The 19,735-nt window shown below is 38.0% G+C and overlaps 1 protein-coding gene across 6 annotated transcripts in view; it reads right to left on the bottom strand.

Annotated features, from left to right (window-relative positions):
* The window catches only part of ITPR2 (inositol 1,4,5-trisphosphate receptor type 2), a 563,179-nt gene that overhangs the window by 417,642 nt on the left and 125,802 nt on the right, over positions 1-19,735 (bottom strand). For 5 of the 6 annotated variants that reach the window (XR_014051645.1, XM_081483690.1, XM_081483688.1 and 2 more), the window contains exons 6-9: positions 18,108-18,206; positions 17,736-17,819; positions 17,101-17,247; positions 11,663-11,758 (exon numbers count right to left, since the gene is read on the bottom strand). Coding sequence is in view for 5 of the 6 variants with exons in the window: in XM_081483690.1 (XP_081339816.1) it covers positions 11,663-11,758; positions 17,101-17,247; positions 17,736-17,819; positions 18,108-18,206 (426 nt within the window). In the remaining variant the exon portion in view is untranslated. The remainder of the gene's footprint in view (positions 1-11,662; positions 11,759-17,100; positions 17,248-17,735; positions 17,820-18,107; positions 18,207-19,735) is intronic. The other variant, XM_081483692.1, reaches the window with a different exon arrangement.

Raw genomic sequence — 19,735 nt, 5'->3', positions numbered from 1 at the left:
AAGTAAACACTGCCTCTATATGAAGATAGCAAAATATGAACGGCTAAAAATATAATATAAAATAATAAGATAAATAATAAAATAATATAAAAAGTAAAGAATCACAATATAAAAAGAAGTTAAATTAAGGGGAATTTCAATAATAATGAAAACATAAATACAAAATTAAAGTCCATGTCAGCAGCAGGAATGAGCATATTTGATGTTATTGGAAATGACTGACGTAAAGAACAAAAATTGAACAGCTATCTTTCAACACAGAGGAAACATGTAAAGAAATGAAAATTAGGAAAAAGGAAATAGTCATAGAGGACCAGAGAATGGGGTATCAACTAATAGACCTCCAGAGTACTAAAAGGAAGAGAAAATAAGTGAAACACAAGCAATAATCAAGGATAGTGGAAAATGAAGCTTTCCTCAGCTGAAGAAAGAACAGTGTATGCTGAGTTCATATTCCAGGAGTTTCCTGGAGACCATATTCGAGGAAAATCAACTAAAAAGACACAATCATTTGAAGATGATGGGAAAGGTGGGGAGGAACAATGGTAGGGATATAAAACTGAGCTAGAATTTAGGCTTAGACAAAAATGTATACCATGTAACCGGAGACTGGATTAGCAAAACATGGCATATTCAAGCAATGGCGTACTAGTCAGCAATAAAACACAGAGCTGCTGATGTACATAACAAGGAAGGATCTCAAAAGTATATACCATGGAATATTACTCAATCGTAAAAAAAGAAGAAGAAGAAGAAGGAAATCCTGCCATCTGCAACAGCACAGATGGATCTTGAGGGCACTATACTAGGTGAAATAAGTTAGACAGAGATTGGCAAACACTGTAGGCTGCAGTCAATGGGGCCGCAAAGAGTCAGACATGACTGAGTGACTAAGCACAGCACAGGCAAATACTGTATGAGCTCACCTACATGTGGCATCCAAAACAAAGAAACAAAAAAACAGAAAATGAACTTAAACAGAGAACAGATTTGTGGTCATCAGAGGCGGGGATGGTCGTGGGAGAAACGGATGAAGGCAGAGTCAAAAGGTACTAACTTCCAATGATAAGACAATAAGTCCTGGGGATGTAATGTACAGCATGGTAACTACATTTAATAATACTGAATTGTATATTTGGAAGTTGCTAAAAGAGTCGATCTTCAAAGTTCTCACCACAAGAAAAAAATTTTATAACTGTGTTGATGGATGTTATCAAGATTTACTGTGGTAATCATTTCTATATATATGTCATGTGTGTGTGTGTGTGTGTGTGTGTGTGTGTGTGTGTGAAGTCACTTCAGTCATGTCCAACTCTCTGTGACCGCATGGATTGTTGTCTGCCAGGCTTCTCTGTCCATGGGATTTCCCAGGCAAGAATACTGGAGTGGGTTGCCATTTCCTCCTCCAGAGGATCTTCCAGACCCAGGGATCAAACTTGTGTCTTTTGCATCTCCTCCATTGGCAGGCAGGTTTTTTACCACTAGCACCTATATATATATATCTTTACCACTACCACTATATATGTGTGTGTGTGTGTGTGTGTGTGTGTGTGTGTGTGTGTGTGTGTGTGTGTGTGTGTGTGTGTGTGTGTGTGTGTGTGTGTGTGTATAGATATATAGCAAGTCATTATATTGTACACCTACAAATATGTCAACTATATTTCAATTTTAAAGTGGGAGAAGCCACACATGGTATGACTCCATTCATATGAAATCTAAGAACAGACAAAGCTAAACTATGGTTAAACAAACCAGAAAATGGGTGGGGGTATAAGGGAGAAGAGTTGCTGAAAAGGAGAAGCCAGTCCAAGAGCCACTGGACAGCAGTCTTCCAAGTTTCAGAGCAGACAGACAATAGGGTGGAGGAGGGGTTATAAAAGAGGAATCCAGTTACAAGTTGCCTCTTGGTGCCAGGCCCGTAACTGGGGAGATCTGAGGCTGAACTTTATTTTTCTATGGAGATGTGTACCTCAAGCTCCTTAAATTCCCCTGAATTGTGATTAAATGAGTCAGTTCCAGAAGAGTACTATTCTTGCTTTTGGAATCCAACAGTGAAAGGCAGAAAGTGAAAAGGCAGTGTACTGATTAATCAAACTCAAAAAGACACACTTTTACTCGGTAGTAATAAAAGTTCCAACAAGGGGCACAGAAGGGGTTTATTCAGCTTTCTTAGTCAAGGATCACTGTGTTAGGGAATTTCATGGAGGTTCAATGCTAGGACTTGGCTGTTTTCACTGCTAGAAACCAGGTTCAATCCCTGGTCAGGGAACTAAGATCTTTCATGCTGTGTGGCGTAGCCAAATTAAAAATAAAATAAAATGCCTTTAATAAAAAAAGGATCATTGTTTTCCTTTTTTCAGCTTGAAGAATTCAGAACTTTCCTTTAAATTACAATATATATGCTAAAATTATAGCTAAACTATATTCAAAAGGTAGGCAGCAAGTTTAACCAGGATATACTGTATGGTCAAAGTTTTCATCCAATAAGCATTTGGACTAGTTGGTTACAGAAACTGTAAAATAAATCAAATTCATGCTAGAAGCCATGACATATCCATCACTAAAATGTGTACAGAAACAGGAATTAACGTACCAAAGTCAAACACAGAATCACATATGCCCTTTAAGACACAGGTCACATTCTACCTTAAAGTCAATGTTACTTTCTAAAATTATCTTCACACATTTCACCCTTTTAGCATCACTCAGTCCAGTCCCTGACAGATGTGTGGGGAACTGGATTCCAGACTCTGGCTGGAAGGAAATACCACGGGTCTTAGGAGAGGTCACCTAACTCCAAAAGAACTGAGGGTCTTCATCTGTAAAATGAAAGAAGTCTGTGACTAAAGCCTAATCATACTAATTCCACGTCATTAAACTTTACGTACTCATGTCTTTGGTAACAATACTAAAGATGGTGCTCATCAGTTCGATTTCGTCCCATCTTGTGTCTCAGACTGCAATGTGGCCTTTTTTATAAAAAATTATTGCTTCAGTAAATTCATTAAAGTAATATAATAATAATGGTGAGGAGGAGGAGGAAAAGAGGAAGAAAAAGAAAGAAGAAGGAAGGAGTACCCAAATAAATCTATGGCTATATAAATTCATCAACATTAACCAAAGATCAAATAAATATATGCTTTACTGTACATTTTAATTATACTGCTGATTTCCTTCTCTAACTATAACCATAATAGTAATCCAGCAATTAGACTAAGGATGAATCAAAAAATGTATTTCTAAAGAAGGGGAAAAAAGACACGGTGATATGAAGCTTCCTGAATCTTTTAGGACTTTAAAGGAAGTATTTCTTTATGTTAAAAGATGAATTATAAATCTGGCATTGGAGAGAGAGATCTAATATGTTATTCAATCATTTACTCAATAAATATTAATAGAGCATCTATAATGGACAAAGCATAGTGGCATTAGGTATTTTCACAAAGGCAAACAGAATATGGTCCCTGACCACAAGACCTTACAATTTAGGAGGGAAAATAAGACATAAATACAGTTAGCAGTAATACAAAATAGAATGAGACAAGAGATACAAGACAGGAATGAATAATTTATAAATAATAATAGGTCAGAAGAAGGAGGGATCTGTGGTGGGCAAATTTACTCAGAAATTATTCATGAAGGGACTTCACCGGTGGTACAGTAGATAAGAACTCGCCTGCCAATGCAGGACACATGGGTTCGATCCCTGGTCCAGGAAGATTTCACATGCAACAGAGCAAATAAGCTTGTGCTCCACAACTACTGAAGCCCATGCACCTCGAGCCTCTGCTCTGCAACAAGAGAAGTCACCAGAATGAGAAGACCACACACTGAAAGGAAGAGTAGCCCCAGCTCACCACCCCTAGAGAAAGCCCGAGTGCACCGCAAAGACCCAGCACTACCGAAAAATAAGCAAACAAATAATTTAAAAAAAAAAAGAATTATTCTTGGCGAAGGTAGCATATGAGTGAAGCCTTGAAGGATAGGTAGAATTACAACTGGGAGAGAAGGAAATATTTTCTGTATAAAATTGATTCTCAGAAAGGAAGTGCTGTATAGCACAGGGACCTCTACTCAATACTCTTGTAATAACCCACGGGCAAAGAATCTGAAAAAGGACAGATATATTTATATTTATAACTGAATCCCTTTGCTTTACACTTGCAACTAACACAACATTGTAAATCAACTATACTCCAATATAAAATTAAAAGTTAAAAAATAAAATTTAAAATTAATACTGGAAAAAAAAAAAAGAAAGACAGAAGGCTGGAATGAAGAAGGCAGGCAGTACAAGGGGAGCTACTGCCAAATATCTGAGAAAATGAGCCTTGATCAGAGAAGGCCCGTAAATGTCATTTATGGAGTACTTTTTATATGCTTTTAAAGGTTAATTCATTTCCCCATACAATTATCCTATTGGAAGCAACCCTTAACCCCATTTTCAAGGTGAGGCGCCTGGGGCACACTAAGAGCAGTACTCCAGACAAAGTCAAACCACTGGAGAGCAGCAGGTTATTCAGAAGCACCAGTCTGATGGTTCCAAAGCTCCATCTTTTAGTTCTGATAGCCAATGACTTCCCTCCCACCCCCATAATGAGGACTGATATGATCCAAGGTGAGAAGGAAGGCCTAACCAATGGGGCTTTTTTTTTTTAATCTTTAATAAATTTATTTATTTTAGTTGGGGGCTAATTGCTTTACAATATTGTAATAGTTTTTGCCATACATTGACATGAATCAGCCATGAGTTTACATGTGTTCCCCTTCCTGGACCCCCCACCCACCTCCCTCCCCATCCCATCCCTCTGGGTCATCCCATTGCCCCAGCCCTGAGCCTTTGTCTCAAGCATCCAACATGGAATGGTGTTCTGTTTCACATATGATAATATACATGTTTCAATGCTATTCTCCCAGAACGTCCCACCCTCACCTTGGGGCTTTTTTTGCCACATGCTAAAGGGTTTGCATCTTCAGGAAGATGTTGCATACATCACTGACAAAATGTTCGCAGAAACAGTGCATTAAAAATCCTCACTTGGCCATACTTAGCAGGAGATAGAGACAGATGATAAAAGAGACAATGTAACCAAGTGCAAGGTTGGAGTAAGTGGTGGTAGAGCCCCAACATCAATAACAATGTTGAAATAGAAAGGAGAAAGCGGATGGGAAAGATTCTACAGACATGGAGTCAAGAGAACCTGAAGATTGAGGGAGAACACAGAGAGAGAAAAAATGTTTATCATAACTCCCAAGTTTTTCACCCAGAGCTAAGAAAACTTAGTCTCTCTGGGGAAACAATTCCATCTTAGATATGATTATTGAGTTTCAATGGCAGTGAAATATCTAAGATCAAAGTCATGGCCCACTGCAGCCAGGAGAGTAAGTAACAGAGAGAGAAGAGAAAGAGCAAATAGGCACTAAACTTTTTTAATTTTAAAAAATCATGTATTTATTTTTTTGGCTGTATTGGGTCTTAGTTGAAGTATGTGAGATCTCTTAGCTGTGGCATGTGGAGTCTAGTTCCCTGAGCAGGGATTGAACTCAGGCACCCTTAATTGGGAGTGCAGAGTTTTAGTCACTGGACCACCAGAAAAGTCCTGAAACTAAGCTTTGAAGGGAGTCTTCGTTTAAGTGGCCAAAGAGGACTAGAATGAAGTCAGGCAGAGAATATGACAAGTTAGAATAGAAAAGTGGCAGAGAGAAAGATTAATATCATAAGCACCTAGACAGTGAAAGTCATGGCTGTACCACTTATCAAATTAAAGACAGCTGCAACCATCTCTCTAAAGAACAGCAAGCAGCAGATGGCAAGTTATAAGTCCAAAATTTATGTTCATTTTCGTAAAAAAAAAAATTACTTTCTTATAATGAAATGTCTTTTGATCAATTTTTATTATATATAACACTGAAGTCATAAAATCAACACATGTATAATTTTAAATAATTATATGTTCCTCTTTCCAATGACGAGGCATTTCAGAGCCAACCTATTATTGCTAGGGCCAGAAAAGAAGGGAAAAATAACATTTACAGGCTGCTTACATGTGCCAGGCATCATTTATATTTTGATACATATTTATTGTATATGGAGTCTGGTATGTATGTTCCTCTATTGTATATAAATTTTGCATACATACATACATACATACACACACATATATATAAAGACCGTTTTCATATACTATGGCTGATACATTTGAAAGAGAAACAAACATTGAGGTATTTAAAACTACAGCCCTAATATACGTAAGATTCTATGCTAATGTACAAGTTCTTGAGTACTAAGGTTTTAATTAACTAAATCCAAAGACTAGAGTTAGGAAGTAAGTGTTTACTGCCATCTGGTGGAAGTCTGGCCTATCTACAGATAAATAAGCTAGTTGTCTTAAAACGGGCAATTACAAAACCTTTAACAAAATTATTTTTCACTGTTACTCTACCTTATTTGGGAAATGATCATCAAAAGTTAGTCCTTTAATAACACCCAAAGAAAGAAAATGCAGCAGATTAGAAATTGTGATATTTGAGTTATAATTCTTCCCATAGCTGTGGAAGAACTATTTACTGAGGTTTTCATACTGTCTTATTCAAATTATGATAAAATTACTTTCTCAGCCACAGACAGGATTATGAACACTCCTGCACCAATAAGGTGATACAAGAAAAATATCTATGGCAAAATGGCAAGGAGTGTGCTGACAACCATGCTGTATATTAAAAGCAAGGTTCAAAAGGGAGGGGATATATGTATACCAATGGCTGATTCATGTTGCAGTTTGACAGAAAACAACAAAATTCTGTAAAGCAATTATCCTTCAGTTAAAAAATACATAAATTTTTAAAAAGGGAAAAAAAAGCAAAAATGTAGGAGTGTTTACTTCCGTTCATGTCACCTCATTTCTTGCATGGCTTACAGAAACTGACATAGAAGAAAGCCCAATAATACAGTCACAAATGCCCTGTTACCTAATTCGCAATTAAATATTTTGTTTCACATTTTTTCCATGAGTTAGTAGCACTGTATATTATTCAAAAATAAACCCTTAATTTGCTAAGACAACACTGTTGGAGATATTCCAACTGAGTAAGGGTTCATTTCTAAACCTTAGTTCACTTTATTAATTTAAAGAATAAGTCTAAACAGTGTTATATCATATCACAGTCCTAATTCCTAGATGTTTTCTATAATTCACACCCACACACACAAAAAAAACATGGTGCTATTCTTGAATAGCTTGTAATTTACGTGTTTTGTTTCCACAGTTAAGACTACAGAATATTCAGCATATGAAATAGTCTAATTTTCTTTAGTTTCCCCTTCATTTCTAAAAAATAAGCTTATTACATTTTTCTGAATAACTTAGCCACCCAGTAAGCACTGGTTAAATGGAATATCAGATCAAGAAAGTATAAGTAAAAATTTTAGGTGTTTTTTCTCATATGTGCTTAGATTTAAGGTAGCAGCTCTTTAAACTTACTGTGAGATTTATCATGGTCATCTTTAAATGTTAATAATTTAAACCTTACACATAATCTGTTATCTCAGATATTTATGTATGCTGGAAACAACTGACAAACAGATGTCCCAGTGATGAGTTAATATAATTTCCCCCCCAAACTGCACATTCTTGAAGGACAAGGACAAAATGTTAGTCATCTTTGTTTTCTTCACAGTAACAGAAGAAACAGAAGTGCTTTCACCTAGAAGGCAGTGAATAAAATGATTATGTAATTTCAGTATAACATACATCAGTTTCTCAACATTGGCACTAGTGACATTTGGGCCCAGATCATTCTCTGTTGTGCGATCTGTCCTGCACTTTATAGGATGTTTAGCTGCATCCCTAGCCTCTACCCACTAGATGCCAGTAGCTCCCTCTCCCCAACTGTGACAATAAAAATGTCTCCAGACTTTGTCAAACACCCCCTGGGAACAAGACCATCCTCGGTTGAGACTCGCTGATAGGGATGAAGCAATACAAGTGTGGCATTCAGCCTGAATACTATCATTAACCTTGTTTCTTAACTTTGGAAAAAATAAATCACTTCTCTGACTCTGGGTTTCCTGCTTTGCCAAGCGAAATGAGTGGATTTAAAACTTCATTCTCTCTATGATTTATTCATTAGACTATTCAATACTTACTGAATATAAATTATCAGAGACTGTTCTAGATACAAGGTAGCCAGTGGTGATTCCCGAAACATTTTCCCCCTTAAGTTATCTGACTGACAAAGAAATGTCAGTTATGAATAACAAAAGTAATAAAGATAAATTTTAAAATAATAATAAACACAACTACACATTTCCTTTCACCTTCCTCCCAATGGAAGCAAAGGGACTTAATACTTACTAAATACCCTCTATGTACAAGCTGCTGAAAATACACAAGGTATTCTTTAATTCCAAAAAATCTCATATAATATATATTATCACCTTTTCACACTCAAGGGAACTGAGGTTCAGAGAGGTCAAATACTTGCTTAAAGGCAGAGAGATTGTAAGCAGTCTACCTGGGACTTTTCTTCCCACTACTCCAGGCTCTCTTTGCTGCATTGGCCAATATAAATACCATGAACTCAAAGGCAATTTAAGAATTATATCATCCAATTGACAGGGGTGCCTAAGCATACTAAATGAACATTTCAAATTATAAATAGGTGTGTTGAAAGTGGAAAAGTTGGAGGAAAAGAGTAACATGCCTCCAAATCCTGCCCTCTGATAGATCCTTCCCTAGAACAGCTCATCCATCTTACTGTTTAAAAAACACTTTATAAAAATCTAATAGAACTCCTCCTTTCCTTTTATGACTCTGTTTCTCCCCCTTCACAACCATCATACAAATCTCAGTCCACACCTCCCTCTGATTGCTGGCTTCCTCGTCTCTTCCTCTGCCCTCTGCATTCTGGTCTTCACTAAAAATGCTCTCAGTGAAGTCACAGATGACCATATTCTTGCCAAGTGCTGTGAAGACATTTTGTTCCTGACCTTTTCTGTAGCACTCCCTCCTTGTGGAAACCCTATCTTCCCTTGCTTGGCATCTGTGACTCAGCACATTTGATTTTCCTGTTGCTTGTGTGACTTCCCAGGCTGCCAGTCTTTTCTAATTTTACTTAATTTTAAAAACATAAAGTTTAAATAGCCAGCACGTGGCTGGTGACTACCATATTGGACAGTGCCACTCCAGAGTGGTCTGTTTTGAACACAGATTATTTAGAACGCTGCTCTTTAAGCTAAAGTTTAAACACATTCGGCATGGCTTAATATATATGGCCTGAAAATACCAGCTACCCTACGTTTCTGGCCCCGCCACTCCCCTCCCACCTTCTAGCATCACTTCTTAACTCACATATATCTTATGTGTGATACACACATGAATTACCCATATGGAACTAGTTTGTAAAATACACACATCTCCTCTGCCTCACTGCCTGAACACGCCTCTCTTTCTTCCCCATCTGCCTTATTCATCCACCAGGCAGCTGCCCTTCCTTGAGTCCCCCACTGCCCTTTACCAAGGTGTGTTGTACTTGAGTGTTTCCCCATTTCTAAGAGAATTTTAATCCTAATTTCTAATCTTTGGTAGGACACCCAGTAGACTTTTCTATTTCTTATTTTAGACAAGATTCTCTTACCTTACTGCTTAACTCTTCCAAAGCTTTACTTTTCCAAAAAATGTTACTTCAAAACATTTATGGTATAAGCAGCTCATAAATTGTGAGGCTCTATTTCATTTAAGTGAGCCAATTCATTAAAGTTGAGCCAGATATTTATAAAAGTAAGGATGCTTTCTACTTGCCATATAATAAAATTAATCATGCCAGCATTCCTTTCTGGAAGCGCTTACCATGGTCACACATTACGCCAAGCACTTTGTATCATTTCATTCTCTTGATAAACTTATATAAATATTGTGATTATCCCCATTTTCTAGCAGAGGAAATGGGAGTTTAGAGAGATTAATTTGCCCAAATATGGTCTCAAATGTGTCTCAGATACAAATTCTAAAATTTTCTTTTTTCCCATTCTCTAAGCTTAGAGAAGCCTGAATAGCTTCTTCATATCCATTCATTCATTCAAAATGTATTCACCAAATGCTTTCAAAGTACCAGGCACTTTCCCAGGTGCTGGGCATGCAGTGGTGATGTTAGCACATAAAAAAAAAAAAATTCCTGCCTTCAGAGAGTATTCATTCTGACAGAGAAAGTCAATAAAATAAGAAATAAAAAGTGAGAACGTGGGAAATACTATAAGGAAAACCATCACAGATTAACATGGTGGAGAGGGTAATGGGTTTGAGTTCTACTTTAGATTGGGGTCAGCATATTTATAGAAACTTCCTGTTTGCACCACTTTTTTCTCATCAGCTTTCCAGCCCCACCTACTTACCCTCTGAAACATCCAAAAGCAAAAGTTAGATAATTAATACTAGACATTCCAAGACAAAATTCTGGTTTAGAATCCCAGAAGAAACTCTAAGTTGAAAAACAGAGTTAAGAGTAAAATGAATGGATATTTCATATATCTGAAAACAAAGCTTCTCTACACAATACCATATATAAAATAAACAACAAAGATTTACTGTATAGTACAGGGAACTATGGGTTTCCCTTGTGGCTCAGCTGGCAAAGAATCCGCCTGCAATGAGGGAGACCTGGGTTTGATACCTGGGTTGGGAAGATGCCCTGGAGAAGGAAAAGGCTACCCACTCCTGTATTCTGGCCCAGAGAATTCCATGGACTAGTATAGTCCATGGGGTCACAAAGAGTAGGACACAACTGAGTGACTTTCACTTTCACAGGGAGCTATATTCAATATCTTACAATAACCTAAAATGGAAAAGAATTTTAAAAAGAATATAAATACATATATATAGATACACAACATGTATATTATGTACATATAACTGAATCACTTTGCTGTAAATGTGAGACTAACACAATATCGCAAATTAACCATACTTCAATTTTAAAAAGATTTAAGAAAAAATAAATTAAAAATTATAACAAGTATTTTCAAAACTAGTTTTAAACCAGATAACTAAACTTTAATTAAATCATTCCTACAACTTCAGTGCTGTTATTCTACCACTCTTCACTCTGATTGTCAACATGCATTTAGTGGAGAAAGAAAAGACCTTTCTATGTTTTTACCATTTTTATTGACAGTTTTAGGACAGTGCAGTATCTCAGGGGGGAAAAAAAAAACCCTTTCCTTTCCAACGGTTTGAACAATGAAAGCCACCCACCAGTGAAAGAACCGCCACAGAAGATCAATCTGAAACTATCTAGACTACACCACAGCAACTACGAGCTGATCAGGGTTCCAAATCAGACATTCTGACAGAGTGAAGCTAAACAGGAAGTCTCAGGATGAATCCCACACAGATGCAAATCAGATACCCTCTCCCAAATACCCTTCCAGCAAACCAACCACACGGTTCTGTGGTGGTGGTTGCTGCTGTTTTTATTTTCAAAACAAAGATTATTTTAAGATTTCAATTAATATTTACATTTTGAGAATAGTGGACATGCCAATCCAGTACCTGATTGGCAATAATCAAATGTGCACAATAACTGTTCCTACAAATACATCTTCTCTATTGCCTGTTTCACTATTTCCGCACCAGAGATTTTACAACACTATATCCATTAATCTTACCTCTGCAGCTAAATAGTTCCCGGTTGCAAGATGTTTAAATCTGAACAAGCTGTTCCACTGTCCTGCACCCCCACGGCATGGATCATGATGAACTACCTACAGACAAAAAAGAAACAAAAACAATGCCTAAAAGACATGCATGTTCCTGGCAAGCAAATCTCAACAGGTTACATGGGGTACCCGCATGTTAACATTAAACTTGTCAAATCTAATATACATTTTCAGGAGTCCAATGTAGCAAAAACAAGATTCCCCATAAATAAGAGAACAGTTACCTCACTGGGCTTGCATGATTCTCATGCCTCATATCTGCAAATACAGCCTTACTCCAAAAGACATGTTTCCAGGCCCAAACTGGAAATACTGGGGGGGCTTCCCCACATTTGTTACTCATTCGTTCAACAGATTATGTTAAGAGTCTACCAGGTGCCAGGTACTCTTCTAGGCAGTAGGGACCAGAGCAATGAATAAGACTAAGCTTTCAATGAATAAGATTTGGCAACACCAGGAGGAAATAAATAGAGTGCGTGATTGAATACCCGAGAAGGCTTGCGCTCATGCTCAGCCGCTCAGTCGTGTCCTACTCTTTGCGACCACATGGGCCGTAGTCTGCCAGGCTTCCCTGTCCATGGGAAGTATACAAGTATACTGGAGTGGGTAGCCACTGCCTTCTCCAGGGTATCTTCCCTACCCAGGGGTCAGACCCACGACTCCTGCATTGGCAAGTGGATTCTTTACCACTGAGTCACCAGGGAAGCTCCCTACAGAAGGCTACTTTGGATCAATATGGCAGCCAGCACGGGCACTCTGATGGATAAGAATGAGATGGTGATGCAGAGAGACTGGAAGAGGTCATTCCAGGCAGAGAGAACCACAAAGCCAAGGCCTGGAAGTCTGGACTAATTTCATTCCTGGCTCTTTCTATGTGTTGCTTGTTTACTAACACCATGTCCTTTGATGCCTGTCCTAGATGCTGAGCCATTAGGTGCACTGAAAATGAAAGTGGTAGAAGGTCTGAAACTGTCGCTTATGACAAGTGGCTCAGTGTTGAAGCAAAGTTCAAGTTCTCCAGTTCAGAGACAACTGGTTTTGGGTCCCACCAATGACTCACTCCAGTATTCTTGCCTGGATAATCCCATGGACAGAGAAGCCTGATGGGCTACAGTCCATGGGGTCGCAAAGAGTCAGCTACAACTGAGCATACACGTTCTTGACGTTAATGACTATGGTATGATCACAGCAAGGAATGTCACATCTCAGAAGCCTGTTTCTTCATGTACTAAGTAGGTTTAATTCATAGGATTGTTGTGAAGAGTAAATATCACAAGGCATATTAGAGTGCTCAGATAACTTTCCACTGTTCTTCAGCAGATCACCTTCTTCTTTTTGATATTCTTTGCCTCCTGCCCCAGTCTCAATTCTGTGTGTTAACGTATGATGTGAAAGTGAAAGTGTTAGTCGTTTAGTGATGTCTGCCCCTTTGCGATCCCATGGACTATTGCCCTCCAGGTTCCTCTGTCCATGGAATTCTCCAGGAAAGAATACTGGAGTGGGTTGCCATTCCCTTCTCCAGGGGATCTTGCCGATGAGGGATCAAACCTGGACCTCCTGCATTGCAGGTAGATTCTTTACCATCTGAGCCACCAGGCAAACAAATGTATAGAACTTCCCAATGCCTTTTGCTAGACTCCAGCTCCCATTTCTTCCCATACTCCAAAAGCTCAAATGAGATAACTACGAAAATACTTCAAAGCGGATGAAGTCTTACAAAAATACTCCCCCTATGGCCAAACACCTGCTTATCCTTTAAAGTTCAGTTCTCAAATCAACCTTCTTCCACCAGTCCTTTGCTAATCCCACCCCCTACCATGATCTTGTCAATATTTGAACTCTTACTCCTTTGGGAGAGACACAGATATCTCTGAGAATCTGATAAAATCCATGAGTTGTCTAACATACACACATATTCTCACACCTTTTGTATGCAACTGCTGTAGGTTAATAAATAACTTGACACTCACCAGGGATCACAGACTAAGAACTCCTGCCCTATACATTAGCAGGTCTAGCAATAGTAGTAGATACAGCTCCCTAAAGGACAATTTGGAGTCAGGGAAGAGAGGACGTTTTCATTTATCACAGTCATTTTTGAGGGACGCTACTGGAATGAATGAACAGTGGCCAAGATATTAAATATCCTGCAATTCACAGAAGAGTTCAAGCATAGGCTAGATACTGTGTGTGACACTCAGGACCATCCCAGTCCTTCTAAGTGCCCTGCTGTATCACCAGGACAGGAAGCAAAGGAGAGTGAAAGAGAGACTTCTCTAAGGGCTCCAATAAAGGTGGCAGCAGGTGCCTTGCAGGGCCTCCCACAGGGAGGCGTGGTGGAGCACAGGAAGAGGCAGCCCTGGCTTCCAGCCCTACCAGATCTTAACATAAAACCATATTCTTCATCCCAGTTTTTCCCATCCAGTCCTTCCAACAATTTCCAATTTTAAATACCTGTCTGCTTGAAGCACCTGATGCTCAGGCTTCCTGAACTGAGGCCTGGTTGATGTAGCACACCATACAGAAGTGTCCCCTAGTATCATTTTCAAATCTCCAACAGAAATAAAACCTACCACAAATATAAACTGCTAGTGTTGTAACATGTAATCATATGGAAAAGCTTTTACATCACGTTGTATGAAAAGGCCAATCATTTTAGAGAAATTCACTGTGGATAAGGAAGCTTACGTGAATCCAAGACACTATGTCAAAATTACTGAATAATGTATTCACTCTCTCTATTATGACTGCTCAATGGATCATAACATTTCCAACCACGCATTTTGTTGGGAAGGATTTTGGTGCAGTGGTAAAATTACATCAAGAGCTATAAAACTAACAGCACATATATAAGAGGGAAGATACAAAACTTCTTTTAACAGAGTTGGAACCAAACTCACTGTGTAAGAAATTTGCTATATAACTTTTCCATCACTGTATTTTGCTAATAAAATTTTAAAATAGCATTTAACAGTACTGCTGAAAGAAAGTGAAAGGTGAAAGTGTTAGTTGCTCAGTCGTGTCCGACTCTATGCGACCCCATGGACTGTAACCCACTAGGTTACCCTCTCCATGGAATTCTCCAGGCAAGAATACTAGAGTGGGTAGCCATTCCCTTCTCCAGGGGATCTTCCCAATCCAGGGATCAAACCTGGGTCTCCTGCATTGCAGGCAAGATTCGTTACCAACTGAGCCACCAGGGAAGCCCTACCCCCTATATTTTGAAAATTCTTGGAGCACAATGATAAGAAATCTATGGTATGAAAAAAATGTTTATTTTAACTATGTATTTATTTCCCGGTTGCCTGTTATCTTTCTCTTATTCTAATAAGAGAATTTGTGAGATTGGCTTCTGGGAAGAGGATTATGTAGTTTTGGCGATAGTTGTTTTACACCAACTTAATTCCCTGTCACCTACTAAAGACCAACGTATAAAGCCTCCAAATACATTGAAGGATATGGTCCCTTCTGAATGCAAGAGACTGAAAATATGCCTCAACATGCTTTTGTGCTAGTTCATCTCTATTCTAAACCATGTCATAACTTAGAGAATTGTCTTTATGTAACATTTATAATTAAGGCTTGGCTCATTTACATAAATATTATACTTCCTCATTTTCTCTGTTTCAATAGCTTGTAATTTGCCTCATTATCCTTATTTCAATTATGGTGATTTCTTTTTTAAATCATGTACAAATAAGTCTGTTCTGTTATTACCTCTCCTAATACTAGATATTACCCAAGGGCCCACATTTAGCTCTGCTATTTCATTTTCCTGTACTTGTATAGAATGTCTTCTTACCCTCTTCTTTTATCACTTCTCCCAAATCTAAATGAATCCGTGAAAGTGAAGAGAAACTGAAAGTCTCTCAGTCGCGTCCAACTCTTTGCGACCCCATGGACTTTATAGTCCATGGAATTCTCCAGGCCAGAATACTGGAGTGGGTAGCCTTTCCCATCTCCAGAGATCTTCCCAACCCAGAGATCGAACCTACGTCTCCTGCATTGCAGGTGGATTCTTTACCAGCTGAGCCACAAGGGAAGTCCAAGAATACTGGAGTGGTTAGCCTATCCCTTCTCCAGCAGATCTTCCCGACCCAGGAATCGAACTGGGGTCTCCTGCATTGCAGGCAGATTCTTTACCAACTGAGCTATTAGGGAAGCCCCAAGATGGGTATAAATGTTATAGTTTCTAGAGTATGTATTTATATGTTGAGATGCATATATTTCATTATAAATTATTTTCCTTTTGTATCTTCTTTATATTAGAATTTGGGCATTTTGTTGATTTTTTAATCATGAGAATATATAATAATAATATTAACCATGAATTTCATTTTCGTACATAAAGGAAGTATAACAAAATCTATTGCTATAAAAGTGGGGGGTGATGGGTTTGAAATGGTTGAGAACCACTGCTATAGTGGCTGGAGATACATTAAATCCAGATGGAACTTATCGGGTTGTTTGTAGTCACTCAGGTATATCTTTCTTGCCTGGAGACTCTCCATGGATAGAGGAGCCTGGCGGGCTATAGTCCATGGGGTTGCAGAGTCAGACACAACCGAGTGACTAAGCACAGCACAGGCATATCTTATCTCTTCCAGTATACAGAAAGTTCCTTTAAAGAAAAACCCATACCTTACATTTTCTTAATTACTCTATCGTATTGGCACATTTAAGAAAATACCTCTTAAAGGTGAATGAATTCTTAACTATGGTTCTCCTCACTCCAATAGAAAGAGCATCCTCAGAAGACACAAATGTTCTTTTCAGTGACTGTGTATTTCTGATGCTCACTTACAGTGAATCCTCCTGCTCCATCTCAACACCAGTGCCATTCAAGGCACAAGGCCTGCCGTCTGATGTTGGCCTGAAGTCAACACTTTACAATGGAATTCTTAAAAGCAAAATTATATATATATGCCCTTATTAAATTCAAGAGAAAGAGAAAGATGCCTCTAAGAAGATAAATAAAGGAAGTAGCAACGTTTCAGACTGGTCACAGCAGTAAAGAGGTACAACAGGCTTCACCAAAATTATTGTTTCATGGATCTATCACAAGTGATGCTTGGGCTTCCCAGGTAGCACTAGTGGTAAAGAATCTGCCTATCAATGCAGGAGACATAAGAGAAGCAGGCTCAGTCCCTGGGTCGGAAAGATGCCTTGGAGGAGGGCATGGCAACCCACTTCAGTATTCCTGCCTGGAGAACCCCATGGACAGAGGAGCCTGGCGGGCTAGAGTGATGAAGTCGAAAAGAGTCAGACACAACTGAAGCAACTGAGCGTGCATGCATGCACAAGTGATGCTTATAACAACAAACCATACAAGTGACCTTGTCTTTTAGATATAAGCATTTATTAAAAGCCAAAAATTACTTACGCACCTCTATTTCCCAGAGTGCTTTAGAACTGGTAGCAGAAGTGGCTGATTGACGCAAGGTTGTACGAAGGAAAATGTGCTGTTTTTTCTCATATTCATCACAAGTCAGAAACTTCTCTTGTTCCGCATGGAACAATCGAACAACATCACCCTAGAAAAAGAGGCAAAAAAACTGTATTTCCTTTGCTGTATGTTTCAGGGAACTCAAACCAGGGCTCTGTGACCACCTAGAGGAGTGGGAAAGGGTAGGAGATGGGAGGGAGGTATGTATGGGGACCTATGTATGCCCATGGCTAATTCATGTTGATGCACGGTAGAAATGAAACCAATATTGTAAAGCAATTATCCTTCAATTAAAAATAAATAAATTAAAAACTATTTTCAACAAAAGTTTGAACAAACAGACGTAAGAAGTAGGTGACTCTGCAGGTTTTTGATATTCTGGGCCCTTCTGCTAACACTTGGCTTTTAATGATTACGCATACATTTCCAAATATAGGAAGGAAAACTCAACATGAGTTTTAAGGTTTACAGTAACATTCTAAATTTCAAACACAGTGAATACATAGGTTTTGCATCTAGAAGCTCAGTAAGACACTCTTCAATTCTTCCAGCAAATGTTCTACGTGACATACTTACTCCTTTTAGTACATCTTCTCGATAGGAACTGTATTTCATGAATAAAGTAATTTTCCAGCTAGTGTTGCAATTAACAGCATTCACCTATTAATGAAGAGATGTTAAGTTATAAGACTGCAGGTTCCATCTTATATCATGAATTACTACTTCAACTAGAGGAAGGAGAAAAAAGAACAACTTTGGACAATGGGGGTATGTCAAAAAATATCTTCAAAGGACTATATCTATAGGACTAAATCTATAGGTATCTTAGTAATAATAACTAGCATAAACTGGTCTTATGCTTACGAAAACAATGAAAGAAACTATAAGATTTCTTTTTCTTCTCATGATAAAAATCAACAAATTCACTTCCTTTCCTCCCAAACTTACCTCTTTACACCCTGGATTATCGAGTAGTTCTATGTTGCTGGCATGTAGTGGCTGTCCTGCATTCACGGGCATCAAAACAACTTTATCTCCAACAACAATCTGGAAATCAGAATTAAGTTGCAACTGAAACACTGCATGGATCTGTGGTGATATATTTGATGCTAAAAATAACTGTAAAGAGTCCTCATTATTGACCTAATATTTGACCTGTTCATCAAATTTTAGGTCAATTCTTTTCTCTTTAAGGTAAAATATCTTCTGATAAATGATTATATAATCATGTCCCACAGGGCCTATAAGTGTGGATTCATAAAGCTGGTGTAGATTTTTTTTTCTTTTGCTTGGCATGTGGGATCTTAGTTCCCCAACCAGGGATCAAATCCACACCCCTTGTGGTCGAAGCGTGGAATCTTAACCACTGGACTGCCAAGCAAGTCCCTAGTCTTTTCTTATTGGTCTGCCATTTCAGTTAGAGCTTTCTTAATGTCAATAATTAGGTCAGCATCCCTCCACAGAGGTCTGATGTCATGTACACAGGAGCTATCAAGAATGAATCCATCTGCCACAAAACAAGAATCTGCCTAAACATTAGAACCACTTCAAGTGCAAGCAGGGAATCTTAAACATTTGTATTTGCTCTAAATTAAAAACAAATCTACTATATTTGATCTGCCCCATAGTCTCAGAAATTTAATAAACATTCTAATATCATCTGGATTCAGAAAATGAAGAATCTGGTATGACCCTATAGGAACATGTTTATAGTTTGGGCCTTGGGCAACCGGTTCACTTTTATCTTAAACATCCAATACTAACAGTGTTCCTTAAACTTGGTGCTCATTTGTAAATAAAAATTAAAATTAATTATGGGAAAAGTGCACTAAAGAAATAAGTCAAAGTTGATCTTTTTATTAACAATGTCTGCTTGATCTTTAAGTGTCTTTATTCGTCATTCAAATTTTGGGGAAATGAAGTTGTGCTTTTCTTAATGATAATAGTGAACAGTTACTTTATAGTTATTAAAGTTACTTTTGTCAAGTTCCACTAGAAGATTTACTACTGTAGTACCTTCACTCTTCTTCACAGAATTGCTCACCACTTCAGAAATGAAAACCAATACCTTCCTTTTGCATATTTCATATCAACTAAATTTAGAATAGATTAGTAGACAACTGAAAAACAAATTAGGATTGAGACAAAAAAAAACCAGATAAAATGCCTTCTCCCTGGATCTGAATCTAGACTAAGACTTTAAGGAATATAATTTCACATTTTCAATGTCAATAAATTATATACAAGAGTCTACATTCACCTATAGTACTGTTGTCACAAACTATACCTGGAGATTCAAATATGATAGAGAAGCCATAAGCTCATTAATCGAGCAACAGAAGGTTATTCTTTGGTTTGCAGGAATAGCTTCTGTTATTTACAGGACTGGTCTCTATTCACCATTCAGCCTTTCAAGTCCATAATCAGGTGGAGGCTGTGATTCAGAAAGAATCATTACAGAAGCTCTTTATTATCTCCAAATAAGGAAAAAATCATTTAGAAACTGTGTTAAGTGAGAGGATGAGAGGGCAGAACTGGGCTATGTTTGTGTAAAAAAGGGAGAGTAGGAGTATACG

Source organism: Giraffa tippelskirchi, chromosome 4, assembly GCF_054371585.1.
Source record: "Giraffa tippelskirchi isolate mGirTip1 chromosome 4, T2T-mGirTip1v1.2.pri, whole genome shotgun sequence".
Lineage (NCBI taxonomy): Eukaryota > Metazoa > Chordata > Mammalia > Artiodactyla > Giraffidae > Giraffa > Giraffa tippelskirchi.
The sequence above is the reverse complement of the archived record's forward strand: the minus strand, read 5'-3'. Positions and strand labels throughout refer to the sequence as shown.